At 51.0% G+C, this 22,741-nt stretch overlaps 1 protein-coding gene across 1 annotated transcript; it reads right to left on the bottom strand.

Moving 5' to 3' along the window:
* Positions 1 to 5,963: 5,963 nt before the first annotated feature.
* On the bottom strand, positions 5,964 to 22,232 carry SASH3 (SAM and SH3 domain containing 3). The gene is made up of 8 exons (XM_075539299.1): positions 22,176 to 22,232; positions 11,396 to 11,491; positions 10,514 to 10,660; positions 8,248 to 8,389; positions 7,114 to 7,247; positions 6,800 to 7,009; positions 6,520 to 6,670; positions 5,964 to 6,154 (listed from the first exon to the last, which is right to left on the bottom strand). Exons 1-8 carry the CDS (start codon positions 22,230 to 22,232, stop codon positions 5,964 to 5,966), a joined length of 1,128 nt encoding a protein of 375 aa, XP_075395414.1.
* Positions 22,233 to 22,741: the final 509 nt, after the last annotated feature.

The raw sequence follows: 22,741 nt of genomic DNA, 5'->3' as shown, positions 1-22,741 counted from the left end.
AGTTCACCTGATTATGAGCCAATTGCCTGGGCTGCTAACTCTGGCGGAATGTGGGGCCTCAAACTCTGAATTGGTGAGCAGGCTGAGCTCTCACTCTACTTGATTTGAGCCTTTAGCTTTTTCCTCCCAGCAGCCCTTGGGAGTTCTATGGAGTTACTGCAGATAAGTCTAGCCTTGGGCTAGTCTTCTTCCTCTGAACTGAGCTACCCCAGGCTACTCAGATGGGCTTCCCCTTCACCCCTGCCTCTTTGAGAACCTTCTACCCCGAGTCCCCAAGCCCTGTGGGCAGACAAGCACACAGTGATGTGACCTTTGTGACCAGTCTGGTGCTCAATATCCTGGAGGTGACAAAAAGTCCAGTGGCTACCATTTATAGGCACCATGTGCCAGGAACTTTATACACATTACCTCTTATCTTCCTCTAACAACTTCAAACTAAAACTAGCCAACCAAACCAAGCCCCCATTACTGTGCAGTCCATTGTACTTCCTAGAAACCCCATAAGACAGCATGGAACTCCTTGTGTTAGTACGGATAGACTAGAGAAACACATTCATGGACACTCATATGTGTATAAGAAAGAGCTTTATATACAAGAGCAGTTGAATATTGAGGAATCATTCCAGCCCAGTCTGGATCAAATCCATATCTCTGATAATAGCTCATATGTCCGATACCAATCTATAAAGTTCTCTTCAGACTCATGAAACACATGCAATGATGCTGAATGCAGGAAGATCACAGGCCAGTGGGTGCAAAGTCTTGTGGATGCACTGGCAGTAGAAGCATCTCAGCACTGGCAGGGGTCTTCACATGACTTCTCTGGCTCCAGAGGTCTGGCTCCATCAGTCTCTCTCCATGTGTCGTCTCCACAGGGATGTCTCCCAGGGAGTGAGCCTAGAGAGAGAGTGTGTGTCTCCCGCCTCCAAGGAGGAAATCCAGGAGTTTCCAGAATCCTCAGGAGAAGGCCAGGCCTGCACAGAGACCTCATTGGCTATCTCCTGAATGAGTCTAGACCCCACCCCTACACTCTTAATCTTCAAATCTACACCAGATTATGTACCTACCGCACTGCCCCATCGGATTGCCGAGGCTGTACGTTGTTCCAGAAACAGACTGTAACATCTCTCACCGTTCAAGCAGTTGCTGGCTTTGAACTGTCAACCTTTTGGTCAACAGCCAGGTGCTTAACCATTGTGCCACAAGGGCGCCTTCACAACCCCATGGTTGTATTAAATAATTATGAGGTATTATCAGATCATTATTCCTATTTGATAGCACATAAATGTGTACATATGCACCTTTCTTTATCATGTAACCAGTAGGTGGCGGAGCCAGCATTGGTAACCATTGTAGGTGAACTTCAAAGCCCTTGCTCTTGACCGCTACACTCAGGGTTGTTGGGTGAGATGAGCCTTCAAGGGTGGGAAAGAGGAGTAACAGGTGGTGCAAATGTAGAAGATGGGACACAATCTTTCACTGAGCAGTATTATGTGCTGGGTTGCATAGTGGTTACACGTTCAGCTCCAATCCACAGCTTTCTATGATTCATAATGCACCTACAGGACAGCAGAGAGCTGCCGCATAAAGGTTCCCAGGCTCAAAACCTTGTTGGAAGCAGACTGCCTTGTCTCTCTCTCTTGGGGCAGCTGGTGGGTTTGAACCACTGACCTTTCAGTTAGCAGGCCAATGAGTAATGATTGCACCACAAGGGCTCTGTAGATATACGTTCATTCTCACAAAACCAAACTCACTACCATCAAGTTGATGCTGACTCATAGTGATGCTATCGGCTAGGATGGAATTGGCCCTGTGGCTTTTCCAAGACTCCCTCTATGGCACAAGAAAGCCTGCGTCTTTTGCCCATGGAGTGCCTGGGGGTTCAAACTGCCAACTTTGTGGCTACCAGCCCAACGCGTAGCCACTACACCGGCAGAGCTCCTCTCAGATATGCATTACTCAGGAGCTTAAAGAGGTGTAGGAATTTCTTCTAGGGGGTATAGATTTTAACCATGATGGGCATTAGCCCACTTCACACCATCTTTCCAGAAAGCCCTGCCAAAATTTACCCACCAGGCTTTGCTGCTACCCCCAAATGTTAGGCCAGTGGCTTGTGCCCTATTTGGTTTGTGTGGTTTCGTTTTGTTTTTGTTTTTTTTTTAATTGAGGTATTATTCCTTTAAAATGGATAGAAAATGAAAAATTCCCCTTCATTCTTGGCACTGAGTTAGGTGTTGAGCCGCTAACCCCAATCAGCAGGTCAAGTCTTCTAGCTCAGGAGAAAGATCCTCCCCGTATTTTCTCTCTGTTGTATTTTCCCCTTTCTTTCAGTAAAAATGGAATCACTGTATACATCGCGTTTTAATATTTGCTTTTCCCCTTGACACAGCATGAAATTCATTTGAATGTGTGTCCAGTAGTTGTATCATCCTCACATTTAAAATGGAAGAATGAAAAATCAGGAAGGCTTCCCCCATGTTTGACATCATTTTTAATGGCTGCATGGTACTGTACTGATGGACCCCAAGGCAAGCCATCTCCCATTTGTGTGGCCTCCAGCGATTTTTAGTATGGATGAAGCTGTCGTGGATGTCTGTCCACATTCCTTTGCCCCCGTGTGACAAATTCTGTCAATGCTACTCTAGGAGAAGCCATTCAGTGGAACCCAAATCCCACTGCCACTGAGTTGAGTCTGATAGAGTGATCCTGAACAGGGACTTCCAAGGCAGTCAGTCTTTACAGGAGCACTCAGCCTCTTCTTTCTCCTGACCAGCAGCCGATGGATTTGAACCTCTGACCTTGCCATTAGCAGTCCAATGCTTGCTCGGCAGCACCACCAAGTCTTTAGTAACCTCAGCTCTACAGTTGGACCAATTTCTTGCTCTCTGGCTTTCTAGTCAACATCTTTGATCTCTTTGCCTTGGTTTCCTCCTCGGTAAACTGGGGTTATGATCATGTCTGTCCCAGGGGAACCATGAGGACTATAAGGCAGCACATATGATTATGTCTGTGCTCACCACCTGATGGCAATTACTCAATGCCATTGGACTCGAGGTGAATTAGGATTCCTTGTTTCTTTGTGACAGTAACACTGTCTTGTTCCATGGTCTTAGTGCCTAGTCTCCAAGGACTGGGGTGAGCGCAGCTATATGGCCTCACTTTCACTCTGGTGGCAACTCTTCCTTGGGTGGTGGGACTCTTTTGGTTGGCAAGGGGGGCGGTGTCCAAACTGTTAATGTGCTTGACTGCTAACCAAAGGCTTGGAAGGTCAAATCCACCCAGAAGTGCCTCGGAAGAAAGGCCTGATGATAACTTCAGGGAGCACAGTCTGACTCTGCTGCTCTGAGTCAGAATCAACTCGGCAGCAATGGGCTTGCTGTTTGCTCGCCTTTGCCTTCATCGTTTCTTGGCTGACCTCCCACTCATTAGATCTTGCCTCCCCTTCCCTTCACCCAGGTTATTAGGATTTGGGTTTGGTTTTTACTTCAGTGGCAACATTCCCACTTCCTGTGACGGACAGCTGGGTTGGTTCCTGTGCAGCTGCCTTCCCCCCTCCCCCTCTCACCCCGTCAGGCAGTGAAGATTGGAATGTTGCTTCTGAAAATCAGTCAGTGCACACCCTACTGATCATGATGGTCCAGTCCATGAGCACTCGTAGGAATGACAGAGGCCCTGGCAGCATGTCCTTCCAGTGTGCATGGGGCTGCCATGAGTAGTGCCCAAGGGCAGATAATGCTACCTGATAAAGGCAGAAAGAAAGGGTCTTGTCTCTATTCCATCTCCCAGGAGACAGGGTCGTTTCAGTGGGTGGACTTCAGGAAGCAGCAGTGTTAAAACATAGGCCATGCTAATTACCAGGCTCCCTTTCTTGTCCCCTGGGCAGCCCCACACCCCACATCGCAGCATCTTCTTTATGAGGGTGAAGGTCTATAAGGCTCTTGTTAAAATGAACAATTCTAGGAAGAGGGAATGAGTGATCCCAACCCTCTTAGATCCCAGCCAGGCCTCGGGACTGTGAAGCTGGAGTCTCTGTTCTGATGGACAAAACCAGCTAGGGTTTCCAAGTGGAGCTGTCACCCAGCAACATCAGGGTTCCCAAGCATCTTTGGGAAGAGAACGATGATGCTGTGAGGACCGTGGCAGGACATCTTGCTGGCAGAGTGGGCATTGGACTGACAGCATGATCACCAGTTTGACCCCACCAGTTCTCCTCTGGAAGACTACAGAGGTCCCCAAATCATTTTTGGTTAACCACCCCCTTTTCAGAAAAAAGACTCAGCGCCCCCCAGCAAGAAAAGACATTTGTCCTCTAGCCCATAGTCTAGGATCATGTGTAGACAGAGAGTTCTGCAGCCTCACCCCACCTGGACCCTTTCAGCACCTCCTCAGAGGCAGGATCACCCACTCGGGGAAATGGGGATTTACAGCGGCAGCTCTCCTCTGCTCTCGTGAGTGGCTGGGAGCCAGAATTGACCCAATGGCAGTGGATTTGGTCTGTCCCTCCCACCCCTCTCTCCATCAGAAGGATAACTGGAGACCGTCATTTAGTTTCACCCAAGTACTTTATTAAAGGGGTCCTGATGGCACTGTGGTTAAGCACTCAACTGCAAACCCCAAAGTCAGCTGTTGGAACCCATCAGCCATGCCTCGGCAGAAAGCGGAGGCAGCTTGCTTCTGCAGAGATGTGTAGCCTGAGAAACCCCGTGGGGGCTGTTCTACTCTGTCCTACAGGTCACTAAGAGAAGCGTCTCAATAGCAGTGGGTTGGGATGTACTTTTACTGCTACTAAGCGGTCTCCCTCCAACCCCCACCCTCACCTCATATTTACACTCAATCCCTTTCCCAAAGCTAGCTTCAATCAAGGTCCCCGGAAGAAGGCGGGTGGCTGCCCACGAAGCAGGCAGCCCTAGATGCAGTGGGCACTGTGGTCAGCAGGGATACTCTGGGGGCATCGGGGCAAGACTTGGTACAAGAGTCCAGGAGGCCCTCACCAAGGTACTCGCCCTCCTCTTCTTGTGCTCCGAGTACATGAAAACCTTTAGCAAAGTAAAATGGGGTCAATGGATTCCCTTGTAGCAAGCTTCATGCTTTCTGGGATTGTAAAAACCCAAGCGAGTGGCCAAAGCCAAGGCCCAGATCTGCATCTGGGACAGAGAGTCCATTCCACTGAACACCTGTCATCAGTCTTGGGGGTGGGCAGAGGGGGCCAGGACTGGGAGGGGAAGGTAGGCAGGCACTGTTCCAAGGCTGAGGATGGTTTCCTGGTGCGAGTTGGAGGTGAAGGGGGAGGGGTCATTTTATTTGGCAGCCAGAGGGCCCTGTAGCTCCTCAGTAAACTCCACTGGTTCCTGAGCTACTGGTAACAGGAGAGCTAACTTGTGATGTCACTGCATGGTTTTGGCAAGGTCCTTAAGCTGGTTCAGTCCCACCTTGGACCCCTCCAAGGCTCAGAGGCTCTGGGCCCGGCTCCCGTTTTGATGTTGTGGCCAGACCTCTAAAAATGTCAAGGAGCGAGGATGGTGGAGGGGCCCATGGGGCCTGCTGTAAACCTAGAGGTAAATGTGGGTTTAGTCACCCTCCCTTGGCCTTGGAGGCTGCCCTGAAATAAAGACCTGGTCCCCCTTTCAGAAGCAGTGTGACAGGGGCGAGGAGGGTTTGGGGTCTTGATGGGGAGGGACATGGGTATTGTCCCCCATTGACACATGTGCTGTGGCTCCGGTGGGGCTGTGTTGCCATGAGTCACTGGGAGGGGGCTCTGGGCTCTGGGATCTGAGCCAGGTGAACAGCCCTGGGCAGTGCCTTACCCCCTCAGCGAAGTCATGAGGCTCAGTCAGGCCTCTGCAGCCCCAGTGTCTTAGGAAAGCAGGACCAGGCTTGGGGTCCAGTTGCGGAGATGCCGGGCCCAGCCTGATGGTGGGGCCCCCGCAACTCCGGCCTGGCCTCACCTGCCCTGCCACTCCACTTCAAGATTCCTCAGCCAAGTAGAGGCGGTGCAGCTGCTCTTCGGTCGCTGCCAGCTCCGTCTCATCGCGCCCGCTCTCTGAGCCCTCGAAGCAGCCCGAGTCCCGAGGGATGTCCACCTTGGGTTCCGATTCTGTGTGTGCCACTGGCTCCTGGATGTTCTCGGTGCCCTCTTCTGCCTCCTCGCTGCCCGCTGCCAGGGAGCAAGGGAGGAGGGGACGACAGAAACTAGGTGACTTGGACCTCCACGCGAGCCACTGTGACAGCATCTCCCTTCTGGGTCCCCGCTCCTGCCCTTCTCCCTCTCCCCACATCCTTCTGGAAGCCATTGGGGGTGTGACTTCCAGGCCACCTCCCCGGCCAGGACCCTCCAAGATCATTAGGGCTAAGCCAGGAAGCCGGGCCAGGAAGCTTGCCTGTTATTTCTTGCTGAAAGCTTTGCCGCCCTGACCATATGCCTCCCCTTCTGCGACACCCCGCCCTCCCAGAGGTACACATTCAAGGCGGGTCAGGGTCTTCCGGCAGCCAGAGCACCCTTTGGCCAGCAGGCCCACTCACTGTCATAGTCCAGCAGCAGCTCAGCCGCCGTGAGCAGCTTGGCCTGGTGCTGCGGGTCCATGATATTCAGCTCGTTGAGATGCGTCTCCCGCAGTTCCTTGAAGTCCTCCAGGGTCTGGTAACCATTCAGTAGTAGGGTGGATGTGTGCTCCTGCGGGCAGAGGACAGGTTGCCTGCCGCTGTGGCCACTTAGACATCACCCTTGCAGACCCCATGCTCAGCGTTGCTGCCGTGCATGCCCCCCCTGGACCCTCCGCCCCACCCCGCCCTGAGCTGGTACCTCCAGGCCAATGCGCTCCAGCAGCTCATGTAGGGTCTTGGGCTTGGGCCTCTTTCCCTTGCTCTTGCTGCGGCTCGGGCGTGCAGGGCTCACACTCTCCTCGGGCAGCACGTCCACATAAATGAACTTGAAGGATCCAAGCCGGCCGTTGAGCAGGCCCAGCCACGTGCCCACAGGCGGCTTCTCGATGATCTGAATGATATCTCCTTTCTGTGTGGGAGGACGGAGAGGCTTGGGGGCACCCCTGCTCTGTGGGGTCTCCTTGTGAGGAACCACCTGCCAGGCTCAAGAGGCTGCCCTGAGGCCAATCTTACCTGCAGTTTCAGTGAGTCACGGTCATAAGGGCTTGGGGTGAAGTCTGTGTGGACGCGTGCCCGGCCACAGAAGGGTCCTGTGTATTGAGGGGCAGGCGCTTCCTCCCCCGAACTGGGGCTGCAGAGCTCGCTACCTACAGGAGAGGGGCGAGACGGAAGCCATGAGTCAGTGTGCAACAGGTGCCTTCCGGGAGTGTGCCTAGGAATCCCCAAGGTGTAGATGATGGTAGCAAAGCAAGGGCAAATCAAGAGGGCGCCTGGGTCAACGGCCCAATGAGCAGATGAGGAAAACTGAGGCCCGACAGGCAAAGGCAAGGCCCTTGGGCAGCGTGGTGTCCAGTGGGCTCCAGGGCTCTAGGCTCCTATTCCGGGGTTCTCTCAACCCGGGAAGGTGCATTACTCACACCCTGCCTAACTTTCTCTGTTGGAAAAGTGGCAGGGTCGCAGTGCCACACGGAACTCAGATGGACTCTTTCTTGGTGGAGAGGAGGGGGGTGAGGAGCATTGGATGTGGCTTTTAAGGGTGCACGACATGGTCTCTGGACCCAAAGAAAGAGCCTGGAACTTGGAATGTGACCACAGGCCAGACCTGGAGGGGTGAGCCAGGCGGTGGCCCCACAGTACTGCAGCCCAGGCCACCTCTAGTATTTGCCAATTAACTAACCAAGGTCTGAGGTCCAAGAGGCTGAGGCTTAACTGATGGAGACTCCTGACTCCCAGCCTGGAATGCCCAAGTATCAAGGAGCTGTACCCTTTAGCTCCCCTGAGAGATGGGGCATGGGTTGGTCCAACAGGATAATGAGGCTCTTTTGCCAGTGGCCCCTTCCAGGGCCTGGAGAAAGCAAGTGGAAGCTTCTCAAGGGTAACTAGAGTTCAAGTCTCGGCTCTGCCACCCACCAGCTGCGTCATCCACCTTGGACAAGTCAATGAACCTCCTGGAGCCTCAGTTCTCTCATCAATCAAGTGAGGATCTTGATTGTTCATCACCATGGGGTGGTTATAAAAGTTGAACCCGAAGTGGACTAGTAAATTTCCCAGTGGGCAAAGAGTAGAGGTCCATATTTCTCTTGTCCCTCCCACAGGCAGCTAGCCTGTGTAGCCCTGACCTAATTCTTGCCCCAGCCCCTTGCTCACCTGTGGATGCCTGGCGGCTCAGTGCAGGGGTATCTCGCTCCTCCTGCTCGGCAAAGGCCAGCGCCATCTTTTCAGGTCCAGGGCTGTCTAGGCTGCAGTCTGGGGATGTCGGGGAGGCTGAGCCCTCTTCCAGAGGGTCTCCCTAGAGGGGGAAAGGGGTGGGCAGGAGGTGCTTAGCAGTCTAGGCACACGGGGTAGCCCCCGAGTAAAAAGGCTAGGGGCCCAGACTCCATGGGTCCAGGCTTGTGTGTTATGCTAGTCTCTGAGTCATTTCCTCTTCAGGAGCCCTGGTGGTGTAATGATTATGCACTGGACTGCTAACCACAAGATCAGTAGTTTGAAACCATCAGCAACTCCATGGGAGAAAGATGAGGCTTTCCACTCCAGCAAAGAGTTGTCATTGCTAAAGCTTGCAGGGGCAGTTCTACTCTGTCCTCCAGGATCTCTGAGTAGGAATTAACTCCATGCCAGGGAGTTTGGCTTGGGGGGTTGGGTTTTCTCCTTGTAAGACCGGAATGATGGTGTCTGTCCTGCCTGCTCCATGGAATGAGGCTCAGGCAGTTGCCGCATGAACTGTGCTATCAGCTCATAGTGCAGATAGGCACCCCGGAAAGGCCCTGGTGGAGGGGCCCACGTCTGGGGCGAGGACACGGGCAAGCATGTTGTTATGCGGCAGACGAACTGCTTTTGGCTGCGCTCCTCACAGGGTGCATGCCTCTCACGTCATTTCATCCTCGCAGTGATGCTGGAAGGTAAGTGCTGCGAGTGTCTGGAGTTGACAGAGAAGGCCACTCAGCAGTACGTGCTACCTCAGGATGCCCCCAACCACCCATCCGTGCAGTGGCATGAGGGGAACGCATCCAAACAGCTCTCTCCCAAAGCACGGTGCCTGGGTCTGCCAAGTCCGTGTTGTAAATACTGCCCACCCTGTCACGCTCCCATTGAGATGTGACTCAAAGCAGCATGCCATCAGAGGGTGTTCCCACCACGCAGACCCATCCCCTAAAGCAAGCCTCTGCCACAGAGTGGATTCCAATTCAGGAGAGCTCACAGCCTCATCTTTCTTCCGAAGCGGTGGCTGGTAGGTTTGAACCCATGACCTTGTGGTTACGGGGCCAGTCAGCACTTCCTGGACAGCACCATTACCAAGAGCCTAGATCAGGGGTCCTCAAACTTTTTAAACAGGGGGCCAGTTCACTGTCCCTCAGACCCGTTGGAGGACCGGACTATAGTTTTGAAAAAAAACTACAAACAAATTGCTATGCACACTGCACACATCTTATTTTGAAGTTAAAAAACAAACAAACAAATGGGGCAAAAGCACTCGGCGGGCCAATAAATGTCCTCGATGGGCCACATGTGGCCCGTGGGCCGTAGTTTGAGGACGCCTGCTCTAGATGATAGGAAATAAAATACAAGAATTGTTGTCGTTAGTTGGCATGGAGTTGGCTTTGACCCATAGTTGCCCTCTGAACAACCGAACAAAACACTGCCCAGTCCTGCGCCATCCTCACAATGATTCTTAGGCCTGAGCCTGTTGTCGCAGCCATGGTGTCAGTCCATCTCCTCGGGGGCCTTCCTCTTGTGCGCTGCCCCTCCTATCTACCAAGCATGATGCCCTTCTCCAGGGACTTGGTTTCTTCTGACAACATGTCCAAAGTACGTGAGACAAAGTCGCCTCCTCTCCTTGAGAGCACTTTGGGTGCACTTCTTCCAAGAGAGATTTGTTTTTCCTTTTGGTACTCCATGGGACTTTCAATATTCTTCACCAGAAGTAGGGTGGGATTAATTTTGAGTATTCATTACCTTAACTTTACAGTTAATTAGTTTAATTGTAGGTGTGTATAATTTAACCTTTAATAATGTCTGTGTTTAACAACTGGCTCGCAAAATTCCTGAAAATAGGTCCCATGGCCCTCGGTGGCCAGTGTAGCCACAAGCCTCCCCGTGATATTAAGCTACTTGGGATCTGTTTGCCCAACAGCCATGTCTGTGCCACCTTCCTCCTGACCAGAAAGAAGCCAGGTTTGTCTCCTTTCGGACACAGGGATTTTCTTTCCTTCAGCTCCTCAATCCTAGGAATTTTAGTTCCTAGAAAAACTCTTTGGTGGATGAATTGACCTCAGGCAATCCCACCTCCTTTTCAGCTGCCCTGCCCCTCATGCCTGCCTTCTCCCAAAGCGTCTGTTCCCCCAAATATCCTCCCTTCTCAGAAGCCACCTTTTCCAGCCAGAGGTCTGCTCCCACACCTGCCCCCAGGCCTCACCATCTCCTCCGACAGGGCCTTCACCATCATCTTGCCCGTCTTCCTGTTCATGGTTCTTGAAATCACTGCCCTCCACTTCTTCCCCAGCTTTTTGCTACTCTTCCCAGCATCTTCTGGGGTAGGGACGCCTGAGTCATCTTCTGGAATCTGTGGAAACAAAAGGGAAGGTCCAAAAGGACCCTGGTAGGCCTGCCTGGGTCGACTTGGAGGCAGAAGGAGGCCCCATCTCCTTAAGCCCTTAGCCACTAGTCTTGTCTGCATTGGTGAAGCATTTGTACACATTGGCAGTCGGGGCCCACCCAGTGGCTTCTCCATAGGAGAAAGACTTCGTGATTCTAAAACTAATCACCCACTGCCATCGAGTTGATTCCGATGCATAGGGACCTTATAGGGCAGGGTAGAACTGCCCTTTGTGAGTTTTTGAGACGGCAAACCTTTTATGGGAGTAGAAAGCCATATCTTTCTCCCACGAATCAGCTGGTGATTTTGCACAGCAGACTTTGAGGATAGCAGCTCAACTCGTAACTGCTATTCCACCAAGGCTCCTATTTTGTGAGTATAGACCAGGAAACCCGAGGGAACAGCTCCACCCTATCACCTGGGGTCATTGGGAGGCAGAATCACCTAGACAGTCAAAGCCAAGTCCTGTCTTCAACAGTCTTCCCCTGTTGGGGTGGGGCGAGGGCTCCCTTTTGGAACGCCAAAGACAGCAAGTCAGTTCTTGGGGCCCAGATCTAGGTGGACAGGCCTAGTGGGCTTATGTGTTCAGCAAGTCCTGTCCCAACAATCTGAAAATCTTCTCTTTCTCCAGCCCGTCTACGCCCCCCTCCCCCACAGCCCCTTCTCTCACACCTCTCCAACCAGGGAGCCTCTGAAACTCACGTTATCATCCAGATTAAATTCTTTCTCGCTCACCACCGGAGAGCTGGGTTTGGTTTTGGCAAAATCCTTGAAGCTGCTGGAGCGCTGAAGTGAAAGCTGGAAGACCAGAGGTGTTGAAATCAGTAGGTTGAAATGGTTGCCAGAGCAGCAACAACCCCCCCCCCCCCCGCGCCCTTGGGCAAAGAAAGCCACATATGCCTTGAGGGCACAGAGCTGCTAAGAGGTGAAGTGCCACAAAGGCCTTAGACTTCTAGACTTCTAGCTACCTGGTTTCGGGCTATGCTTCAACCTTGCCTAACCCTGGCTGAAAACCAGGCTCCAGCCCAGGGCCTCAGTCAGCTGGCCTTTCTATCGCTCCCTGCATTTTGCTGTTTGGAAGCTGGGAAGCTTGGTGTGAAAGGTTAAAGGAGGCCCAGTGAAGATATCCTCCTGCTAAAGATATCACAGCTGCAACATGGGCTGAGGCAATAGGAGCAATTGTGAGGAAGGAGCATGACTGTGTAGTGTTTCCTTCTGTTGTGCATAGGGTCGCTATGGGTGGGAATTGATTTTCTGTCACAACATAAGACATAGAACACAACATAAGAATGTTGCCTTTACATCCCAGGCATTAGTTGCTGGGGAGTCAATTCTGACTCATGGGTACCCCATGTGTCAGAGTAGAACTAAACCCAAAGGGGTTTCAATGACTGCTTTTTAATTTTTTAAAAAGTGTTAACAGTTCTATTGACACTTAGTTCACATATCATGTAGTTCAAATGTAAACATCTTAAGAGTTGTACCATCATCACCATGATCCATTTTAGATCTACATGGCCACTTGTTTACCTTCAAGCCTTTAAGACCCCAGATGCTGTATCTTTTGATAGGCTGGCATCATCAGCTTTCTTCACCACATTTGCTTATGCACCCATTTGTCTTCAGCAATCATTTCGGAGAGGTGAGCACACAATGATATGATTTTTTGTTCTTTGATGCCTGATACCTGATCCCTCACTGTCATTCGTAGCCTTCTGCAAACTGGGTGCTCAGAATTTAGGCTCCAATACCGTTCCCCTTTCTGGTCTTGGATTTTACTATTTATACTCCTTGGATCACATGTGCTGGTGTTTCTTCCCTCTGTCTTTAGCTACACCTCACTTAGATGGCTGCTTGATTTAAGACAAATTGGCTGCTTTTTTAGAAGGAGATTGCCAGGTCATTCTTCCAAGGCACCTCTCTCTGAGTGAACTCAAAACTACAACTTTCTGATCAGCAATTGAGTGTGTTAATATGTTTGCACTTCCCAGAGGCCTTTAGCTTTTTCTAACTAAGAGCAAATCCCTCTCAAACCCTGTGGCTCTGGTGGACCCAGAGCGTGGTCTCCATTCATATCTAAGTATCCTGGGGCTTCCAGTCTGATAAATCTATATCCCAAGAAAAACAGGGAAATCTTACTAGGAATCAGCAGGACCTGGCATTATACTTTCTGCAAAACTGAGTCAACTCAGTAACTCACTCACATCAAGTTGATTCCAACTTAAAGTGAGTCCTACCCTATAGGACCAGGTAGAACTATTGAAACTCAAAAACCCACTGACACAAAGTCTATGCCGATTCAGAGTGACACTAAGAGATGGGGTAGAACTGCCTCTGTGAGTTTATGAGGCTGTAACTCTTTTTGGTTGTAGAAAGCCTTGACATTTTTCCATGGAGTGGCTGGTGGGTTTGAACCGCTGCTCTTTCAGTTAGCAGTCCAATATGTTATCCCTATGCTACCAGCACTCCCAGTATAAAGCTACAGAAAAGGCTTATTCACAAAAGGTGCCCAAAGACTTGGGACACCAATAAACCGCGGCTGTTCCAATTCACAGTGACCCTAGAGGACAGAGTAGAACTGCACCACAAATTTCTGAGACTGTAAAAATTCTTCATGCCTCAATATTTTGTATTTTGCTCATAGAGTAGTGGGTGGGTTTGAATCACCAACCTTTTGGTTAGTGGTCCACTGCTTGATGTGCTGCTCTACCAGGGCTCCTGGGACACAAATACTGGGGGCTAATTTAGTAAAAGAAAACCACCATTTTTTTTCTTCATTCAGCTCTACTTTTAACTTTAGCCACCAAAGCGATGAGTGGCTACTCTTGGTGGTTTCCTGTGTTTGGACTTTGGGGCATGACTGATTGTTTGTGTTGATAGTTTTTTTTTTTCTTATTCTTTCTTCTTTCAGGAAATGAACTTCCTTAGCTGTATATTCATGTGCATGGCAAGATAGCAGCTAGAAACCAGGGCAAGCAAGGTAGGTGAGGAGGTTTTAGATATAAGAAGTTGAGGCAGAGTCTGCTATCAACATAAACAGTCAAGGCCAAAAGATACACACAGGAACCAGGGGTCACAGATGGCCAGACAGATAGAGTGGGATTGACTGCAGATACCGGAGATAAGGGCTTGAGGAACTAAAGCCTGAAACCCACACAAAGCTGAAAATTTCACATCCTCTTTCCTATTAAAGGGTGTGTGTGTTTGTGTGTATGTGAGGGGGTGTCCAGTGATAAGCCCTCAGACAGGGGCTCTATCACCTGCCACTCTGTTCCCAACACACAGACAATTGGCTCCAACTTCTGAGGATTGCAGTGTAGCAGTTTAGCACTCTTGGTAAGTCTTGACCTAAAAACCAAGGCCGCAACCAGGGGTAAGGGACTGGGAACTGGGTTCAAAGTCATGCCAGCCAGACATGACCACTATGAGGGCCTCATTTGTGGAATGTGCCTGTGGCCTCAGCCTAAAAGTCTCTTAGGTGCTCTACTGAAGAGCTGGGGAAGGGGGCTGTGAGTTTGGGGGGAAAAAGGGCAAAGCGTGATCATGGGGTGCCCACTTCGTTCCCATGCTTTGCCATCTTCCTTCCCGGGATTTCTCCTGCCACTGTCTCTTTCCTCTTTTTCTCCCATTCTTTTCCTTGCATTCCTCCACCATCCACTTACTTCCTGCCCTTCTGTAGCTAGCGAGGATGCAGCTGCCTGGATAACTTCCCCGTCTTAGTGCATGGCAAAGAGGGAACAGAGAAAGGGTGGCACTGGTCTGGCTTCGGTCCTCGGAAGGCAGACAGAGCTATTTATATGGGTTGATGGGGCCTATTGTGGCCTTCCCTTCACCACCCCACAGCCCGCTCCGCAGACCAGGAGGCTGTTACTTCAGGGAGGGCTGAACCTGGAAAGCAAGCTGAAGAGCAAGCGTGGGGCCAGAAGTAGGCTTTGTTGGGGAAGAGTAAAGTCACTGCCCAGCCACTCTCGAATTGCAGCTCTTTCCCTTGTCTTTCCCTGTTGTTATTAATCTGTAGTCTAGGGGCTGGGATGGGCAGCCTTTGGCTACCAAGGTCTTGTTTTAGGACCCCTCGATACCAGCTTTCCAACAAAACTGTAAGGGAAAATTCAAAGAGCACATGGAAATGGTACTGGGGCATGGGCTCAGCCAGTTACTCAGCCCAGGGAGATGGATATGCCTGGAATGCTCTCTGGGCAACTAATGTTAGGAGGCATCCAGAGTGGTCCTTTGATGAGCCTACTTCCAACCTCAGGAACATCCCCAAATGTCCTGAGTGCCTTTCAATGACCCCAAAGTGATCCCCTCAAGGATGAGTTGACATCCTTTTGTGTCCTTTTTTTATATCCAAAGGGTGAGTGGTGACCTATACATGTACAGTGTTTGCCTCTCAGACATAGTTACATTTCTGGTGTTAGACTAAGTTCAACTCTGGGCTGGGTGACCTTTGGTGAGTGACCCAACCTCTCTGAGAGTCCATAACTTCACTTGATTGCAGGTAGTCAGAGTTCAGATCTTGGTTCTGACCACAAACTGGGGATTTTTAATTTTCAAAATTTTAATCAATGACATACCAGTCAAGGGTCTACTCTTTAAAATCCATAGAAGGCTTCGACATTTCAACATGAAAAAAGACAAACAATTTCATTTCAAAGTGGGCAGAAGACATGACCAGACAGCTCCCCAAAGAAGTGGCCAGCAAACATAAAGAAATGCTCGTGAATGTTAGTTAGCTACTGTGAGAGGTGCAACTCAAACCGATGGTGAGTTATCACCTCACCCCAGCATTGATAGCAAAGTCAAAACCCACAACAGCAACAACCGCCCAGCAAACAGATACTAGAGCAGGTGCAGAGAGATTGGAACCCCCATACATTGCTGGGGAGGTGGCGGTAAGATTGGGCCGCCACTGTGGAAAGCAAGGTGGTACTTCCTCAAAGAATGGGAAATAGAAATTCCAGATGTCCCAGCAAGCCCTCTGCTTGGTATATACCCTAAAGAAGTAAAAGCCACACACCAATAGATGTGTGCACACCCTTGTCCTTCACGGCACTATTCCCAAGAGCAAGAAGGAAAATACCCTAACTGCCCATGCATGGAAGAGCGGGCAGTCTGTGGTGCATGCAAAATGGTATGCCATGCGTGGCTCAGGACTCATGCTGCAATGACACAACCCTCAAGGCATGGCTGGCTACGGAGAGGACATCATCCCAAGTCAAATAAGCCAAGCACAAAAGGATAAAAAGGGTATGAAACCACTATAGAGAGTCAAGAATAGGTTTTTCACGCTAAAAAGAAACTGACTTTGATGGTTACTGGGGCTGGGAGAAGAAGTTACCGGCTCACAGGAGGACAGCTGTTCACCTGGGGGAAGGAGACGATAGTTTCCAACAAGAAAATGGGGGGAACAAAAGATGGAAAACAAGGCAACCCACTGGGAACTTTGAAGGACTTTTGAATGTGAAACTGATGATGGGTAATGTAAACCCTCACTTGATTTGCAGTAAAAAGTTGGTTGCTGGGAACCGATCACAGTGAGCTACATGTAGCCCCCTCCCTGGGGGATGGACAACCGAAAAATGGGTGAAGGGAGACATTGGTTAGTGTAAGATATGAAAGAAAAATAATAAATAATAAATTATCAAGGGTTCGTGAGGGAGAAAGGGTGGGGGTGGGAGGGGAAAAATACGAGGAGCTATTACCAAGGGTTCAAGTAGACTGAAAATATTTTGAGAATGATGGTGGTCACATCTGTACAAATGTGCTTGACACAATGAATGGATTGTGATAAGAGCTGTACGAGCCCCCAATAAAATATTGGGGGGGTGGTGGTTGGTATTGCTTTTCTCTTGCTTCCGTCATGTATTAGCTGTGTTTAAACCGGAGTCCAGTTACTTTAATTTCTCATCAGGAAAACAGAGTGGCGCCAACTTCATAGGGCTACTCTAAGGGTCAGGAGCCCTGGTGGCGCAGTGATTACACATTGAGTGGCTAACGGGAAAGTCAGCAGTTTGAAACCAGCAGCTGCTCTGTGGGAGAGAGACGGAACTTGCTCCTCCCAGAAAGAGTTACAGTCTGGGGCACTGGCAGGAGCGGCTCTGCCCTCTCCTATAAGGTGCCGATGAGTCGGCATCGACTTGATGGCAATGGGCTTGGATATTTTATTGTGGGGGTAGAACGAGTTGACGCTTTCACAGGACCTAGGTCATTTCCTCCACAGGGTACAATCTGCCCTTCTCCCAGGTAACCACTTTCTCCTCGCCCACAAAGTCCAGTTCAACTGAAAACAAGCCAGATACACACTACCTGTACGCTGGATAAAGTCGTTCTGGTTCAGCCATACAAAAAAACCCATACACCGCACCGAGAGAAATACCGCCGTCCCCACAATCTGGAGGGACCCCTCAAGGAGGGCGGTGAACTAAAAAGCAGAGGCCGTATGGATGCTTCCATGTGTATGAAACCCTCAAAGGGACCGAAGTTTGAAATCTGGATGGCAGTTATTTCGCGGGGTAAAGGGCAGTGGAGTGACTGGCAGAGGGAGCTCAGGGAAGATTCTGTGTCTTGATTCGGGGACTGCTCTGTGGGGGTGTTCAATTGATGGAAATACATCAAGTGGCACACTTACAATTTGTGTATGTCTCTGGAAGTATGCTATATGTCAATAAAATGTTGTAGCCACTGAATTCTACATGTAAAATGTATGTGTGAATAGATAGTAGATAGATGATAGATAGATAGATAGATAGATAGATAGATAGATAGAGCCTTGGTGCTACAATCCACAAGATCCGCTGTTCAAAACCACCAGCTGCTCCATAGGAGAAAGCTGAGTCTTTCTACTGCTGTAAAGAGTTCCAGTCTGAAAACCTCACAGGGGCAGTTCTACCTTGTCCTATAGGGTCTCTACTCATTTTCTGTCCAGTCCCTTCCAGCTCCTGGTGCCCCATGCATGCAGAGGAGAACTGCTCCACAGGGATTCCAAGGCTCTGACCCTGTGGAAGCAGATCGACATGCCTGCCCCTTCTGAGGCACCTCTGGGTGGATTGAAACAGCCTACATTTGGGGTCAAGTACTTAACTCCTTTAACCAGGCACTTTTGTGCTGGGGATGCAAAACCTTTGTGGGAAAATTCCCTACCTTTTAGTTCCATTTTCCCACGAACTTTTGGAAGCCCCTTCATGTGTATGTGCCTTGACGATAATAAAAATTTTAAATCTGAAACAAGATTGTTGGAATGCAGTTTAAAAGGCATGGGAGGGTGGCGCACTTCACCTCAACTTCCCTTAAGCCTCACGCTGCCTAGTTGGCATCCTCTTCCTCTGTCTCCTTAGCAATCTTGGCTCTTGCAAGTGTCTCCCCAAGGACCCTCTCTGCTCTGTCAGGGTAACAGACATGCATAGGAGCACCCTCAGCGTGCCAGGTATTGGCCTATGTTTGGGGGAAGGGATCTAGAACCCGGGGGGAAAGAGGGAGAGAGAGTTATTTGTGCCCCGAAACGACCACTGTTGAATGGATCCCACTCGTACACTGAAAAGATGGCAAATTTGTTGGGACATCTTTCACCAACATCTGTGAATGAGATCTCATTTGGAAATAGGGCCTCTGCAGATTTAATTCATTACCATGAAGCCAGACCATGGTAGGGTGGGCCCTTGTGCAATATGAATGGCCTTCTTACACGAAAGGAAGAGAGGCACAAACAGATTCAGAAGGAAGGGGCTCAGGTGAAGGTGGAGGTGGACACTGGAGCTAGACTGCTATAAGCCAAGGACACCTGGCAGCACTGGAAGCTGGCAAAGTCGCAGAGAGATCATCCCCTAGCGCCTTCAGAGAAACAGCGGTCTGGTCATGAAGTTAGACATCTGGCTTCCAGCACTGTGAGAGAATCAGTTTCTGATATTTTCAGCCAGCCTGTCCATGGTCTTTTGTTATGACAACAAGCACCGAGGGCAAAGCAGTTCCTCTGCTAAGCACGCCTTGGTGTAGTCACTCACTCAGCCTCTCCACAGTGCCTTGCTCCATTCCTCCGTCCTAGCTGAGAACACTGGAGTCTCAGAGAAAGGAGTAGCAGGAAGAGCAAGGGCCTGAATCCAGGTCTGTTTCTGGACGCCTGTCCATGTGGCTGCACTCCCCCCCTCAGAGCTCGGAAAGTAGTCACTAGTATGGAAGCCAGTTGAGCACATTGCCAATCGTGAGGGGTGTCCTGAGCAGAACTCCCAGGACACCAAGTGAAAGCTTGGGGGTGGAGTGGGGAGAAACTCAGGAGGGCTGCGTGAAGGAAGTGCTATTGAGCTGGGCCATTTCTCCGCGGGAATGGTGGGAGGTGGAGCAGAAACCATAGCAGGGGTCACACCATGTCAACGATCTTGGGTCTTCCTCTGTGGGCAACAGAGAGCAATTGACCAGACAGGAAAGGGGTATGTCCTGCCAGAGGGGTGCTGCAGGAAAGGGAGCGGAAGGGAGGAGTGTGGTAGGAATGGGCGACGCAGGGCCAGGAAGAGATTGGAGGGAGGGGAGAGATGAGCCGTGGAATGGGCGGCTGCATGCCCCTCCATTGCTCCAGTGGGAGGTCTAGGGTGTGGTGGAAAGGAGTGAGGTGGGGTGGGACTATCCTTAAGGGAAGCAAATCACAGGATAAAGTCCTCTACTCCTTGGGCCTCTGACATCTTGTTTTCTCAACGCCTGGGCTGGAAGGATGGTGCCGCCTGCTCCCAATCACCTGAAGTCCTTGTGTGGGTATGAACTTGGGCCAGAGAGGTCGCTCACATTTGGGGACCAGATCCCAGAGGGAGTGAGATTTTTTTTTCAGAAATAGGAGGAAAAGGAAACCAGAAGAAGGTGAATGAATTGTCCAAGGTGCCAGAGCTTTCTAGAACCAGGTAGAAGCAGGGGTCCGCCTCAGCTTTCCTGTCCCCGGCCCAGCCCCTTCTCCATGCGGCCAGCACGGGCAGAGAAATGGGGGTTTCCCTACCTTGCTGCCTATGTGCTCCCCGTCTCCTCATCCTTTCAGCCTCCTAGAAGAGGCTGGCCTGGGAGGAAGCTCTTTCCACTTTAGGAAATCTCAGCTAGAGAGACACCTAAACTGACTGCCATCGTGGCAACGCTGAATCCCTTGTGGATTCCTGAGATGGTAACTGTTTACAGAGTAGAAAGCCTAGTCTTTCTCCCTCGGAGAGGCTGGTGGTTTTGAACTGCTGACCGTGCGGATCGAAGGAGGCGACACATCTCCAATAAATCAACCCAGGTGCATGCCCCTTGCCCCAGGGCCATCCTAGTCCTTCCTGAATAAGTGTCCCATGCCAGTGCCCTCATCCTCTGGCCTCTCCTTACCCATTAAGCAAGGTAAGCACAAGCTTCTCTGTGTTTCCTTACTTATCTGTAGTTAACAATTGCCCATGTTTTTTCCCCCCACCTCATCAACGGTTCTGCTTCTAGGTCTGGCTGCCACCTGTCTCGCTCCCAAGCCCACAACACCTCCCTCCAGAATCAAAGTCTTTGTTCACATTTACAGTCCCCGACAGGGGACGGGTGACCCAGTTAGCAAGGTCGGTATGGGCCTCCTTAGGAATCTGTAGTGAATAGCTCCATGAATTTATTTCACAGTAGCAAAGATGCTTAACCCACTTGCAGTTGTTTACCAGATTCCTAAGGAAACAGAGGGAGGCCCATGTTTACCTTGAGTATTGGGTCATTTTCCCTGAGGTAAGCTGGTTCTGGCTGGGGCAGGGGTAGGTGAGGTGGAGTGGGCCCTGGTGTCTCCTGGGAAGCCACCTAGGGGAAATTCCAGAGGCCCACCCAGCAAACACAGCCTCTGGGGAGTTCACTGATGTCAGGAAAGAAGAGGGGACTTCTGTGCACTCCCGGGCACCTGCACCGGAGGCGGCACCAGGTCCCAGTAGCAACGTGTCAGCTCTTTCTCAGACTCCTTCAGCTCCGCTCCCCTGTGGTTGGGGCCCAGCAGCATCAGCTTCCCGCCCCCACCAGTCGCAAAGCAAGGGGAAGTGGCCCTGCTCATAGAGGAGCAGCAGCCAATGGCAGGCCTGCTAGGCCTAGCGCTAGGGAGTGGTGACAGCCCGTGTGAAGACTGAGGATCTCGCCCATTCTCACCTCAGCTGCAACCTCAGAGGAGCAGCTGGGGTGTGGAATCGGGCCGGAAATGGCAGCCACCCCTGGCCCTGAGAGGGGACAGGATGTACACCCCAGTGGCCCTGGGCTCAGCCTCTCAGCCTCTACTCAAGAGCTGCTCCCCCCACCCCACCCCACCATACACACACACACACACACACACACACAGAAAGGGGCTTTCCTACAGGGCTATACTCTAGGAGGTAGGTCTGAAGAGAAGGAACCATGTGGGGCTGGAAACACCAGACCTTGGTCTGGGGCTGGGCCTCTTGGACCTGGTTCAGGCCCTCTTTGGGATGGTTCTAGACTCTTGTTGGACGTGCAGGAGATACTTATTGATTGCCTGGTATAATCCCAGAATCAATCAATGAAGTCTAGGAATCTTAGATCTGACAGAACCTTCCAGGAATCTTCTCATCTGGCCTGTGGCCTAGGAAGATCAACCTGAGAGTCCTCTTCAGCAGTTGCTCCCCCACCCCCTGACCTTTATAATCGTGTTGCTGAACTTCCCTCCACTCCTACTCACCAGCTCACGAGGCCTCATTTCACATTGGTGACAAGTTATCTCTCCCCATCATCTAGGGAGACCCTTTATGTTCCCCCAGCCCCGCCACACACACACACACACACACACACACACACACACACACACACACACCATGCAGGTTTGAAGGTCCCTTTCCTGAGGCTGGAAGTTACCATCAAGGTGACTGAGCCAAGTGGGCCATGTCTGGACCACACTCCAAGGGCAGGGGACTAGGAGCATCATGGTTCTAAGGTGGGCGACTCAGTGGGGCCTTTTGAATGAGCTAACCCTGCTGTGGTAGAAATGGTGGCAGATGGGATGGAGCGCAGTCCTAAGGTGCAACTCGAGAACTGTATTTAACTATTCTTGAATTTGAGTCTAGAATTCCAGACTCTCAGTTTAAGTCTCCAGCTCTTCATGTTATGGTTCAAGTCTCTAATGCTAGACTTTAATATTTTTTTTTAATTCTAGACTTTTTAGAGCCTTTTCTGTAAGCCAGGAGCAAGATGGCTCTTTCTACTCCCAAAAAGAGTTAAAGAGTCTCTGCAACTCACAGGGGCAGTTCTACCCTGTCCTGAAGGGTGACTGTGAGTCAGAATCAACAGTGAGTTAAGTTTTTTGTTTGTTTGTTCGTTTTCTCTAACTCTGTGAACTCTAGAATGGCAAGGATCTTCTGGACTTCTGTTCCCCTAGTCCCCTTTCGGGCCCTGCCTTATTGCTTTCTGGGAGAGTGGCCCTCACCTACAGCCTCAAGACACATGGCCTTTGGCTCTTCCCGAGTCCTCCCGAGGGGGAAGGGAAGAGTGAGGCCCCATAGATGCTCCTCACCTTTCTCTTCTGCGTGGGCTCCTTCTCGCTGGCGTTGGAGGGCTTGCGGCGCAGCATGGTTGTCTGCCCTGGCGAAACTCTGCCCCTACTCCCCTAGGTGTCAAGACGCACAGGCCTCTTGCTGAGTGGCCAGCACTATCCAAGGGGTACAGCATAGACTGGAGCTCTGACTGCTGCAGCGGCAGCTTGGGGGTGTTAGCCATGGACACCCGGGCGGCAGAGGCAGCAGCAGCGGCAGCAGACAGGAAGCCCTGCCACGTGACCTGCCCTTACAGCAATCGCGGCCCCTTCTGGCCCCAGGGGAGGAAGGAAGTCCCAGCTTTCAGTCTCCAGAGATTCTGATACAGATGGTCCTTGGGTTGAACAATCAGAGAAAAGTCCCTGCCCTCCTCTCTCAGGTCACTTATCATCAGTCCCACTCCCACTCCCTGGAAGTGGCCGGTCTACTTGTTCAAGCCTTGTGTCTCACTGAGCAAACCCAGAGACCACAATCAGACCATCTTTCTGCCTGTTGGGTGGAGGCTAGCTGGTCACTTTGCATCACCATGGTTACCATTGGTGTGAGT

The sequence above is a fragment of the Tenrec ecaudatus genome, chromosome X (genome assembly GCF_050624435.1).
Source record: "Tenrec ecaudatus isolate mTenEca1 chromosome X, mTenEca1.hap1, whole genome shotgun sequence".
NCBI classification, from domain to species: Eukaryota; Metazoa; Chordata; class Mammalia; order Afrosoricida; family Tenrecidae; genus Tenrec; species Tenrec ecaudatus.
This window is presented reverse-complemented; position numbering and strand designations above follow the sequence as displayed.